Source organism: Antechinus flavipes, chromosome 4 (assembly GCF_016432865.1).
Source record: "Antechinus flavipes isolate AdamAnt ecotype Samford, QLD, Australia chromosome 4, AdamAnt_v2, whole genome shotgun sequence".
Classification (NCBI taxonomy): Eukaryota; Metazoa; Chordata; class Mammalia; order Dasyuromorphia; family Dasyuridae; genus Antechinus; species Antechinus flavipes.
Genome location: NC_067401.1, coordinates 696,058 through 709,331, shown reverse-complemented (window position 1 = coordinate 709,331; position 13,274 = coordinate 696,058). Strand labels below are relative to the sequence as shown.

General features: G+C 55.1%; 1 protein-coding gene across 1 annotated transcript in view; it reads left to right on the top strand.

The window, feature by feature from the left end:
* TSPEAR (thrombospondin type laminin G domain and EAR repeats) overlaps positions 1–13,274 on the top strand; it is a 41,155-nt gene that overhangs the window by 14,684 nt on the left and 13,197 nt on the right. Inside the window, exons 9-10 of the mRNA XM_051992954.1 lie at positions 3,532–3,721; positions 4,655–4,884. Coding sequence (XP_051848914.1) covers positions 3,532–3,721; positions 4,655–4,884 — 420 coding nt within the window. The remainder of the gene's footprint in view (positions 1–3,531; positions 3,722–4,654; positions 4,885–13,274) is intronic.

The window sequence follows — 13,274 nt, the reverse complement described above, 5'->3', positions numbered from 1 at the left end:
CAAGCCACAGCTGTTCTGGCTGGGCGGTCCAGCCTGCCCCTGCTGCCTCTTGTCCGGGCTCTGAGGGGGCTTTGGGGGCGCCCGGGGCCGAGCTCTGGGGGTCTCAGTCTGCGGCTGATCCCTGGCGTCTCAGATGGGGAGCAGGAGGCAGGAGAAAGCAAAGAAAGCTCCCGCTGAGAAGGGGGTGCGCCGAGGCCGCTGCTGCCCTCTGTCTGGGGCCACCAGGGAGGAGGCAGCGGAGAGAGACTGAAGCGATGGACTCGAGCCTTGTAGATGAGGCAGTGGGGTGGGCAGCGGGGCCGGGCACGCCGGGACGGGCAGCAGGAGAACCTCCGCCTGCCTCGAGACCACCCGCAGTCGGGAGCAGGTCAGAGACACCATCGGCCCCGGCAGAATTGTCTGATTCAGACTCTCAGGCTCGGAAGGGACCCAGTGGCCGTCGGGGTGGGCTCAGGGCCCAGAATCCCCCCTGATTCCCCGGGACCGTCTCTCGGCCCCAGCTTGAAGGCTGCCCTCCCTGTCCCCAGCGGCCCTCCCCCCCGAGAGGGGACAGGTGAGACACCTCGGGCCTCCAGCTGTCTGCAGCCCAGGCCGGGAAGCCCAGCTGTGTGCGCGTAAGCAGGTGGGTGAGGGCCACGGGGGAGACACATTCCCCAGCGCAGGCCCCGGCTCGCTCTGCCCCGGGCTCTCGCGGCCTCTCCTTCTTCGGGAGGCAGGCATGTCGGCGTCCCCAGTCAGGCCCACCAGTCGGCTGTAGCGTGCCCCGTGCACCGGGGTGTGCCCTGCGCCTGGGGCTCGGCGGAGCGCTGCCCTGCCCCCCGCCCCCCAAACACAGCCCTCAGTCTTCTCTGCCTCTGGGGTTACTGGAGCTTGTGTGTGTGTGTGTGTGTAAGGGAGGGTGTGTGTGTGTTAGTGTAAGGGAGGGTGTATGTGTGTTAGTGTGTGTGTGTGTGTGTGTGTGTGTAAGGGAGGGTATATGTGTGTTAGTGTGTGTATATGTGTGTGTGTGTGTGTAAGGGAGGGTGTATGTGTGTTAGTGTGTGTGTGTGTGTGTGTGTAAGGGAGGGTGTATGTGTGTGTGTGTGTGTAAGGGAGGGTGTATGTGTGTTAGTGTGTGTGTGTGTGTGTGTGTGTAAGGGAGGGTGTATGTGTGTGTGTGTGTGTAAGGGAGGGTGTATGTGTGTTAGTGTGTGTGTGTGTGTGTGTGTAAGGGAGGGTGTATGTGTGTGTGTGTGTTAGTGTGTGTGTGTGTGTGTGTGTGTGTGTGTAAGGGAGGGTGTGTGTGTGTTAGTGTGTGTGTGTGTGTGTGTAAGGGAGGGTGTGTGTGTGTTAGTGTGTGTGTGTGTGTGTGTAAGGGAGGGTATATGTGTGTTAGTGTGTGTGTATGTGTGTGTGTGTGTGTAAGGGAGGGTGTATGTGTGTTAGTGTGTGTGTGTGTGTGTGTGTAAGGGAGGGTGTATGTGTGTGTGTGTTAGTGTGTGTATGTTAGTGTGTGTGTGTGTGTGTGTGTGTGTAAGGGAGGGTGTATGTGTGTGTGTGTGTGTAAGGGAGGGTGTATGTGTGTTAGTGTGTGTGTGTGTGTGTGTGTGTAAGGGAGGGTGTATGTGTGTGTGTGTGTGTTAGTGTGTGTGTGTGTGTGTGTGTGTGTAAGGGAGGGTGTGTGTGTGTGTTAGTGTGTGTGTGTGTGTGTAAGGGAGGGTGTATGTGTGTTAGTGTATGTGTGTGTGTGTGTGAGGGAGGGTGTGTGTCTTAGTGTGTGTGTGTGTGTGTGAGGGTGTATGTGTGTGTGTGTGGGTTAGTGTGTGTGTGTGTGTAAGGGAGGGTGTGTGTGTGTTAGTGTGTGTGTGTGTGCGTGTGTGTGTGTGTGTGTGTAAGGGAGGGTATATGTGTGTTAGTGTGTGTGTGTGTGTGTGTAAGGGAGGGTGTATGTGTGTTAGTGTGTGTGTAAGGGAGGGTGTATGTGTGTGTGTGTGTTAGTGTGTGTGTGTGTGTGTGTGTGTGTGTGTAAGGGAGGGTGTGTGTGTGTTAGTGTGTGTGTGTGTGTGTGTAAGGGAGGGTGTATGTGTGTTAGTGTATGTGTGTGTGTGTGAGGGAGGGTGTGTGTGTGTTAGTGTGTGTGTGTGTGTGTGAGGGTGTATGTGTGTGTGTGTGGGTTAGTGTGTGTGTGTGTGTAAGGGAGGGTGTGTGTGTGTTAGTGTGTGTGTGTGTGCGTGTGTGTGTGTGTGTAAGGGAGGGTATATGTGTGTTAGTGTGTGTGTGTGTGTGTGTAAGGGAGGGTGTATGTGTGTTAGTGTGTGTGTGTGTGTGTGTAAGGGAGGGTGTATGTGTGTTAGTGTGTGTGTGTGTGTGTAAGGGAGGGTGTATGTGTGTGTGTGTGTGTAAGGGAGGGTGTATGTGTGTGTGTGTGTTAGTGTGTGTATGTTAGTGTGTGTGTGTGAGGGAGGGTGTGTGTGTGTTAGTGTGTGTGTGTGTGTGTGTAAGGGAGGGTGTATGTGTGTGTGTGTGGTGTGTGTGTGTGTGTGTAAGGGAGGGTGTATGTGTGTTAGTGTATGTGTGTGTGTGTGTGAGGGAGGGTGTGTGTCTTAGTGTGTGTGTGTGTGTGTGAGGGTGTATGTGTGTGTGTGTGTGGGTTAGTGTGTGTGTGTGTGTGTAAGGGAGGGTGTGTGTGTGTTAGTGTGTGTGTGTGCGTGTGTGTGTGTGTAAGGGAGGGTATATGTGTGTTAGTGTGTGTGTGTGTGTGTGTAAGGGAGGGTGTATGTGTGTTAGTGTGTGTGTGTGTGTTAGTGTGTGTGTGTGGGGGGGGGTGTGTGGGGGGGGGTGTGTGGGGGGGGGTGTGTGGGGGGGGGGGTTGGTGGGGGGGGTGTGGGGGGGGTGGGTGTGGGGGGGGGTGGTGTGGGGGGGGGTGGTGTGGGGGGGGGGGGTGTGTGTGTGTTAGTGTGTGTGTGTGTGTGTGTAAGGGAGGGTGTGTGTGTGTGTTAGTGTATGTGTGTGTGTGTGTGAGGGAGGGTGTGTGTGTGTTAGTGTATGTGTGTGTGTGTGTGAGGGAGGGTGTGTGTCTTAGTGTGTGTGTGTGTGTGTGAGGGTGTATGTGTGTGTGTGGGGGTTAGTGTGTGTGTGTGTGTAAGGGAGGGTGTATGTGTGTTAGTGTATGTGTGTGTGTGTGTGAGGGAGGGTGTGTGTCTTAGTGTGTGTGTGTGTGTGTGTGAGGGTGTATGTGTGTGTGTGGGGGTTAGTGTGTGTGTGTGTTAGTGTGTGTGTGTGTGTAAGGGAGGGTGTGTGTGTGTTAGTGTGTGTGTGTGTGCGTGTGCGAGTGACCCTGAAGAAAGGGGTCCTTGCCCACAGGCTGCAGGTGGCAGGATGGCTGGGACAGAGATCACCGCGTGGGGGGCAGGAGGAGGTGCCCAGGGCCTGCTGGCTGGACACGGGTCTCCACGGTCCCTCGCGGGGTCAGTCTCCCTCTGTTTCAGAAGTGGGGTGAGGGACGGACGGGTGAAGGGGGCTCAGGACTTGTCCTTGTCTGTTCCCTCTTAGGTCTTCCTGGTGGTGGCGAACTTTGAGCCCAAAGAGAAGGGTCGGCAGGAGCTTTCGGTCATCTACAAGTGGAGCCCCAGGAAGCTCAAGTTCGTCGCCTACCAGCGGATCGTGACTCACAGCGCCCGGGACTGGGAGGCCTTTGAGATTGGAGGGGAGTCCTTCCTGGCCGTGGCCAACCACCGGGAAGGTAGGAAGCTCCAGGGGGGCCAGAGCAGCCCTGCAGGCGCCTCTGGGAGCGTGAAAAAAAAAAACAACGCTCGCCCCTAAAGTGCCTACTACGCGCCCGATGGCGTGCCCAGCTCTTGGCAGTATTGCCCTCATCGAAGGGATGAGCTCATGTGACTTGGCCAGGGTTCGTTGGCTAGGACCGTTTGAGGCTGGAGTCCACTGCGGCTGGTCCTGGCTCCAGGCCCCCAGCACCTCACTGGCTCTTTTTGTAAATGAGGGAATGAAGGCCCAGGGATGGCAAAATGAGCCTGGGGGACAGAAGGCTTGGGGGCTGGGCTGGGGGAGGTGCCCTTTCCAGCCCTCACTGCCCCAAGGGCGGAGCGAGCTGCCTGTGATGGGGGGGGGAGTGAGCTGCCTGTGATGGGGGGGCGGGGGGGGGGGGGAGGGGGGGGTGGGGGGGGGTGGGGAGTGAGCTCCCTGTGATAGTGGCAACCTGCTCTCCGCCTTTGTCACAGTGTCAAAAGTGCAGTCTCACCGATGCCTGAGGGGAGCCGCTTTTGGCTGGGGCTGGGGGCTGATTTCCAGTTGAGGAAACGGAGGCACTCATTTCTGCTCAGTCAGAAGCACAGGGGCCCTTTGGGGGCTTCCCTCCCCACAGGGAGGGACTCACATGGTTATAAGATGATGAAACTTGAGGAAGGGTGGGACTCTACCAGGATAGGAAGGATAAACAGGGAGAACTTCCTGGCTGAGGCAGTTCTTGGAAGAGCAAGGTCTGGAGAGGAGGAAAGGAGAGGGTTGGGGGGCATGAGATGGAGGGAGGGGGCGCAGCTCCACGGGGGTCTGCACGAACCCTCCTGAGGAAAACCCTCCTGTTTGCCCCCCCCGGCCACTCCGTGTGAGCCTCCAGCGACGGCCGCCTCCTTACTGCCTTTCCCTCCTCTTCCTCCAGGGGACAATCACAACATCGACAGCGTCATCTACAAGTGGAACCCGAGATCGGGGCTGTTCGAGACCAACCAGACCGTGGCCACGTCGGGCGCCTACGACTGGGAGTTCTTCACCGTGGGGCCCTACTCCTTCCTGGTGGTGGCCAACACCTTCAACGGCACGTCCACCAAGGTGCTTTCCCACACCTACGTGTGGCTCCTCGGCTCCTTCCGGCTCTTCCAGTCTTTCCTGGTAAGGAGACAGAGACCTGGTCCCCTGGCGGCCCGGGAGAGCGGCCTTCACCGGCCAGACTTGTTATTGATCCTTATTGATTATCTTGTTGAGCAGAGAGCACCCGGGCTCTCGGCTGGGCGCCAAGGCCCCTCTGTGTACTTTTCGATGCTTCCTTGCTGGTCTTTTCCCCGTCTCTACCCCGTCCCTCCCACCTCACCCCCTCCAGACGGAAGCCCGGCCTCGTGAGCCGTCGGTGCGGGCAATTCTGCCGCCATCTTGGCTGGGTTTTTCTTTTTTATGATGACTTTTAGAGGCAACAGGAGAGAAAGTGGGTTCCAGGAGAAATGCGAGCCTCCGGGATGCGGGTTTTACAGTAGGAATCCCATGTAGTTCTGTTAACAGAACTGCACGTGTCTGCCCGCGTGCACACGCACACAAGTGCCCCCAAACAGGGTTTTCCATGAGTTAGCAGCCCCCAGGAGCTCAAAGGGGGCACTTATCTTCCCAGGCTGCCAAAAGGGAAGAAGGTCGGCTCCGGAAACCAGACTTGTTAGTTTGGTGTCAATCCCAAGGGAAAAAATTAGGCTGGATTATAAAATGTGGAGGAATTGATCAATCAGTCCACAAGCACAGATTAAACACCTACTGTGTGCCAGCACAGGGGACAAAGAAAAAGCAGAAAGCCCCTCACGGAGCTGGCCTTGTAACAGGGAGAGACACAACACGCGTCCACACACACGAGGGCACACGCGACAAAGGCACGGGCGAAAGCTCTACCCTGGGGCAGACGGGAAGGGACTCCAGCCCCCTGGCTGACCACACAGAATGGGCAATAAGGCCCTGCTCTCCAGGAGCCAGACGGGCGCAATGCCCTTTGAGCCTCATCACCGACTCGATTTCCTATGGATGACACAGGGAAATATCCATGCTCTGGGGCTGGCTGCCAGCGGGGCGCCATCTCCCAAAATGTCCTTATGGATGAGTTGGAGAAATATGGGCAATTCTGCGGAAGAAAGACAGCTGAACCTGGAGCGAGAGGGACCAGGTTCAAATCCTGACTCCACTGTGAGCTTCGGGAAATCCCTCCCCAGCCAGGACCCCCATTTTCTCATCTGCAAATCCGGGGCTTGGACTTTGGAACACCTGGGGCCCTTTCCCAGCGCTTGTGACAGAAGGATGGATGGGAGGGCCTTGCTTGGCCCTGCTCCATGCGCTGTCCTTTCCATTGCTGCAGCCTGCTAATGACCAGGCTCTGAGAAGCCTCCCAGGAGGCTGACGGACCTCTGCAGAGCCCGGCAAGCGAGGGAGAGCTCGATGCCGAGTCCCATTGCATGGGCATGGGATGAGGGAGCTGCAGGAAGGAGCGGGTGTGCCCTGCCCCTCTCCAGAAGACAGGACCAGGACTGAGGGAGGGAATGACCAGGGATGTCGGAGGCCATTTCTTTTTTTTTTTTTCCTGAGGCAATTGGGTTTAAGTGACTTGCCCAGCCTCACACAGCTGGGAAGTGTTAAGTGTCTGAGGTCAGGTTTGAACTCAGGTCCTCCTGGCTTCAGGGCTGGTGCTCTATCCACCTCACCACCTAGCTGCCCCCAGAGGCCATTTCATGCGCTGGACTGGAGGTTGGATTCAGGGCCTCTGAGATCTGATCCAACCTCAGGGCTGAGCAGGTCCAGACCAGTGAAATGTCCCCAGGGTAGCCTTAGTCCATTCAGAAGGAAAGGAAGCAAGAGTGGGCTTGGCTTTTGGGCCCTCCTGGGCCCTCTGCACTGCAAAGGGGCTCGTGTATTTTTTCTGATGCCTTCTGAGATTGGCAAGCACACAGTAGGCAGGCATTGACTCAGCTCCCTGTGATGGACGTTCTGCCTGTTGAGGAGGGGCAGAATCAGGGACTCTTTCAAACACAGATGCCCCCAGAGCCTGGCCCTCAGCATGGGGCAGCAGCTAGAGTTGGCGGTTCAGGACTTGGAGAGCCTGTAAGGTCATGGAAGGCGAGTGGCCATTCCGTTACCCTGCCGCAGCCCCAGGAAGACCCTCTTGTTCCTCAGGAGTGTGGTAGTGGGCTCTCCTTTGTGTATTGGGAGCCATCGACTCCTATTCTGTGGGCACCCACCCTTGGTCCTAAGAGACCACCTCCCCTAAGTCTGTACAGTGAAGCGAATAAGCAGATGAACCTGCCCTTGCCCCGAGTTGTTATCCCTCTGCTCTTGTGGTGATCACCACTGCTGCTACTACAGATTAATTGGTCACTATGCCAGGATCCTTTCCCAGGTGGCCGAGCATCTCAGGGCTGCTGTCTCTAACTCTGAAGAAGGCACTGGGTGGCTCCCTTCTTTCACTGGATGGCCTTCTTCTCTCTCTGAACAGCCCTTTTCTCTCATTGGGCTACTCCATTCTCTCACTGGGAAGCTTCTCTCAATAGAAGGCTCTCTCTCTCTCTCACTGCAAGGCTCCCATCTCTCACCGGACAGCTCCATTCTCTCACTGGGCATCTCCCTTCTCTCACTGGGCATCGCCCTTCTCTCACTGGAAGGCTCCCATCTCTCACCGGACAGCTCTCTTCTCTCACTGGGCATTGCCCTTCTCTCACTGGGCATCGCCCTTCTCTCACCGGAAGGCTCCTTTCTCTCACCGGACAGCTCCCTTCTCTCACCGGACAGCTCCCTTATCTCACCAGACAGCTCCCTTCTCTCACTGGGCATCTCCCTTCTCTCAATGGGCATCGCCCTTCTCTCACTGGAAGGCTCCCTTCTCTCACTGGAAGGCTCCCTTCTCTCACTGGGCATCGCCCTTCTCTCACTGGGCATCTCCCTTCTCTCACTGGGCATCTCCTTTCTCTCACTGGGCATCTCCCTTCTCTCATTGGGCATCGCCCTTCTCTCACTGGAAGGCTCCCTTCTCTCACTGGGCATCTCCCTTCTCTCACTGGAAGGCTCCCGTCTCTCACTGGGCATCTCCCTTCTCTCATTGGGCATCGCCCTTCTCTCACTGGAAGGCTCCCTTCTCTCACTGGGCATCTCCCTTCTCTCATTGGGCATCGCCCTTCTCTCACTGGAAGGCTCCCTTCTCTCACTGGGCATCTCCCTTCTCTCATTGGGCATCGTCCTTCTCTCACTGGAAGGCTCCCTTCTCTCACTGGGCATCTCCCTACTCTCATTGGGCATCGCCCTTCTCTCACTGGAAGGCTCCCTTCTCTCACTGGGCATCTCCCTTCTCTCACGGGAAGGCTCCCTTCTCTCACTGGGCATCGCCCTTCTCTCACTGGAAGGCTCCCTTCTCTCATTGGGCATCGCCCTTCTTTCACTGGGTATCGCCCTTCTCTCACGGGAAGGCTCCCTTCTCTCACTGGGCATCTCCCTTCTCTCACTGGGCATCTCCCTTTTCTCACTGGGCATCTCCCTTCTCTCACTGGGCATCTCCCCTCTCTCACTGGAGGCTCCCTTCTCTCCCTGGACAGGCAGGTGCTCCTCAGAGCTCAGAGTCTGCTGGATCTAGGTGGGCACATGGTGTAATTATTTCTTTAAATAGACCTTGGAACCTCACCAAAAAGCAGCCTTATAAGGGCAAGCAAACCATCCACTCTTGGTCGTGGACTAAGCTCCCTAGAGCTCCAGGCGGGGGGTGGGGGAGGCAGGTTTGAATGTTGGGTGCCCACAGGCACATGTCGGGGTTCTGGCTCCCTGCGGCAGCGGGGGAGGTTTGGACAGCTGGGGCAGGTCTGGGAAGGGAATGATTAATGAAGTGTGAGGGTGGGGTGGGGGGAGAAGAAGATGTGACTCAGCTGGGGAGGCAGAAGGCCAGGGGGCACTTTCACTGTGGTCCTGTGAGGGAGCAGAGGGGGAGCACGGTCTCCCCCAAAGTCTTCTCATGGTCTTTATGGCCACAGATTCTGTCTCTTTTCTTCCGAGTGCAGGGGCCATGGCTCAGGTGAATGAATGAGTGAATGAATGAATGAATGAATGGATGGAAAAGCCTTTAATGAGCTCCTCTTTGTGTGCTCAGTGCTATGCCTTGAAGCACTTACATCTTTTTTTGTCAGTTTTTTTATTAGAGCTTTTTATTGACAAAACATATGCATGGATAATTTTTCAACAGTGACCCTTGCAAAACCTTCTGTTCCAACTTTTCCCCTCCTTCCCCCCACCCCCTCCCCTAAAAGGCAGGTAGTTCCATGCATGTTAAACCATATTAAAGTATATGTTAAATCCAATATATGTATACATATTTCTACAGTTGTCTTGCTGCCCAAGAAAAATCGGATTTAGAAAGAAGGTAAAAATAACCTGAGAAGAAAAACAAAAATACAAGCACACAATAACAGAAAGAGTGGAATGCTATGTTGTGGTCCACACTCATTTCCCAGTGTTCTTTCGCTGGACGTAGCTGGTTCTCTTCATCACTGAAACATTGGAACTGGTTTGGATCATCTCATTGCTGAAGAGAGCCACGTCCATCAGAATTGATCCTCATATAGTATTGTTGTTGAAGTATATAATGATCTCCTGGCCCTGCTCATTTCCCTCAACATCAGTTCCTGTAAGTCTCTCCAGGCCTTTCTCCTGCTGGTCGTTTCTTACAGAACAATAGTATCCCATAGCGATCATGAACCACAATTTATTCAGCCATTCCCCCACTGATGGGCGGCAACTCAGTTTCCAGTTTTTGGCCACTGCAAACAGGGCGGCCACAAACATTTTGGCACATACAGGTCCCTTTCCCTTCTTTAGTGTCTCTTTGGGGTATAAGCCCAGTAGAAACACTGCTGGATCAAAGGGGATGCACAGTTTGATAACTTTTGGGACATAGTTCCCATTGCTCTCCAGAATGGCTGGATGTGTTCATAATTCCCACCAACAATGCATCAGTGTCCCAGTTTTCCCGCATCCCCTCCAACATTCCTCATTATCTTTCCCTGTCACTCTAGCCAATCTGACAGGTGTGTAGTGATATCTCAGAGTTGTCTTACTTTGTATTTCTCTGATCAATAGTGATTTGGAACACTCTTTCATATGAGTAGAAATAGTTCCAATTTCATCCTCTGAAAATTGTCTGTTTATATCTTTTGACCATTTATCAATTGGAGAATGACTTGAATTCTTATAAATTAGAGTCAATTCTCTCTATATTTTGAAATGAGGCCTTTTTCAGAACCTTTAACTGTAAGGATGTTTCCCCAGTTTATTGAAGCACTTACATCTTAAAGGGGAGCTGGCCGAGTGGGGAAGCTGTCCCCCTCATCCCAATGGCAGTGTGGCAAGCAGCCTGGGGAGGGGGGGGTACACTCTGGGGTCAGATGCCCTGGCTAGGCTCCCTCCTTGGGCCCCACAGATCCCCTCCCCAGTGGATGGCTCTGTCCACTGCCTGTGGAAGAAGGAGGCAGCGTAGGATCTCTGGCTATTCCCCCAAGCTGCCTTCTTCCCGACATAATAGCATTTTCACAGCCCTCTGGGGGAAGGTGCTGTGATGAGTCTCATTTTACATATGAGGAAACTGAGCCAAATGGATGTGAAGTGACTTGTCCAGATTCACATGACTAGTAAGTGTCTGAGGCTGTATTTGAACTCACTCAGACAGTGGTCCTCCAGCAATGTAGGGACGGGATATTCATCTAAAATGAGGGAGAGCCACCAAGGCCTAGAGGCTGCACTCTCTCTTCCCTCATCTGTCACAAGGATGGAGATCCTGCTTGTGTGTCTTGAGGGGACAGGCCCACCTTAGCCAGGGTCTCCCGGACTCCCTCGCCACCTGTACCACTTCTCTAACATTTGCAAACCCCCTCCTGAGAGGGGCCGTGGTCCCAGTGTTTGATGACCCTCCCAAAAAGGCTGCCCCTTACATATTGGACCTGCAGGCAGTGACCCCTGAGAATGTCCCCCATGGGCAGCCTGGGGATGGGGCTTTGGAGGGGAAACCTGGGTGCCCCTGGAAGCAGGGAAATGACCACCCCCTAAAGAGTCCAGCCAGAGTAAAGAGCCAGCTCATCGTGGGGAGAGAAGGTGCTCCAGGGCTTTGGAGTCAGCAGGCAAGGTTCCCCCTGGATGTGAGAAGAGAAAAGGTGAGCCCAGGGACAGCTGATCCTGACAACTTGCAGGGAAAGGAAGGGGACCCCGTGATAGGAAGGCTGGCCCAGTGTGGGGTATCCTGTTCTTGTGCTGAGCCCATGAGGATCGGCTTGCTGCCTGAGCAAGGACAGAACCAGGCGAGGAGACGGGACAGCCGGTCTTCCCCAGGCCATCTTCTGAAAACTAGCTCTTTCCACTCAGTGAGTGCCTGCTGTATACCCAGATGGGCCGGCCTGACCCATGGGAGGCAGCAGGATGTCCCGTGTGTCCAAGACCTCTAAGGGAGCACAGGAGGACAGATCTTCCTTCACACCTCATCCATGGAGCTTCAAAATGGAATAACTGAGCGACTTTTGGTCCTCTTCCCAAGTGGCCGTGGGAAGGGGAAGGTGCCCCTGTCAAGGACCAGACTCTGGGGTTTCTTTATTAGATGGGGGAGGGACCCCTCAGACTCTCCAGTTCCTACCCCGTAATAAAAACCTCTCAAGAAACCTGAATGGTGGATGGCGGGCGACGAGAGGGACACAGCTGCTCATCTGAGACAGCCCGGCATCCCGGCCACAGCCTGCACACCCGAGCGGCCTGCCTTCGCACACGGATGCACACACACGTGGGCAGACGGGCCCAAAGCTCACGGAGCTCCATGGGGCTCGGCTGGGACGTCCCGGGGAGTCGAAGACCAGAGACAGAGTGGAGCCATCCCGGCCCCCCGCTTTCTCGAGGGGAAAATGAAGTCTGGAGGGCAGGGGCCTCTCTGGCTCCTACGGACAGAGCAGAGGGGATCGCCTGGCTTGGAGCCGGGCGTGGAATGCGAGTGCCTAGTGGGCCACTTTTGGTAAGCAGAACTGGCGCTGCGGGATGAACCGAACGCCGGGTTAAGGCAATATAACAATATAGCAATATAACACAGGCTAGTAGTAATGTAACAAATAACATGAATCATCCTGAAAATTTACACATGTCCATAAGTCCTAGAAACAGTCCAAAAGGATTCCATTGTCCATTAGTTCGTGTGCCAGGAATCCAATAGTTCCTGTAAGCCCTGAAGTACTGCAAAAGTCTCATCAACAATTTTTCATCTCAAGGAATCCGATGATTCTTGCTGTTTTTTCAAGAACTGGAACAGTCTCATCTTGTCTTAGGAAATCCAATGATTCCTGAAGATTTTAAAAGTCTTTTTAACCGTCTCCTTGTCAGCCATCTGATTCTTTCTCCATCTGTGGAAATATAAGCAGATCCTCTTCCCCAAGCAGTTAACCTAATTCCCTTCTCTTTACCAAATTTGGGATTTCTCCTCATCATCTGGTAATTACATTGGAGCTGTTTGCACTGGATATTGCCTTGTTGTCTTAAAAGGCCTGTATTCTTCCCAACTGTGATCCTGATTGCTTTTCTGTTGGTTGATGACATCAGAGTCCTGAATTTCTAAAGTCTCTCTGCCACTGCTGCCCCCGGGTCTCTCTGTGGCCCGCAGTAGGTAGGGCCGTGCCAGACCTGGCACAGAGCTGCCGTGAACAAGGATGTGTCCGCAAATGGCTGGATGGGCCGGAACCCTCTTCCTCACTGGTGAGCCCAAAGGCCAGAGGGAGGGCCCAGGCGGACAGGTCACCCGTTACAGCAGTCGCCGCTCGGTCTGGGGCTGAGCTGGTGCCAGGGTCCCTGAGGAACGGCGCAGCGGGCAAAGGCACTTCAGAAGCAACGGGATTTCCCTGCCAGCCAAGGATTTGGGGAAACCGGATCCAGAGCCAGCTGGAAAGCCTTTGAATTCTGCCAGAAACAGATGGGCACACTCTTGTCCTGGCTCGTGGGCATCCTGCCCGTCCGCAGCCTGGAGGAGGGGCAGCAAGTTAACCCTGCTGGGCTCAGATTACCCAGTGCGGTGAGCTGTCTGGCTCCTCGTGGACCTGCCATCGGGCCCTGCTTGTCCCAGCTGCTGTGGGGCATTTGGGGGGCACCGGCTTTTAGCCCTCCTGCCTTCTTTACCTCCAGCCCCCCCAGGAGGCCTTGGCGAGGGCTGGGCAATAGGTCCTCCACCACTGCCAGGGTCCTGTCCTATTAACCACTGGCCAGTCTGGAGCTCTGCCATCAACAAGGGGCTGCCAGCTGCTGCCCAGCCCCACGTCCGCTCATGTCTGGAGACCTCCTCAACCCATCCTGCTTTCCTTGGACCCTTGGGAAGGCAGACTTCCTCCCTGGGGAATTCCAGGCTCCTTGAAGAGGATTCTTCCGTGGCCTGGGGACACGGGAGCTTCCATCCCGCCCTGCTTCCTGCTGCCAAGCTCAGGAGTGGCAGCTTTAGGGCTTGGCTGGAACTCCTGGGTTTGAAACTGGTCTGGGCAGGGGATCCT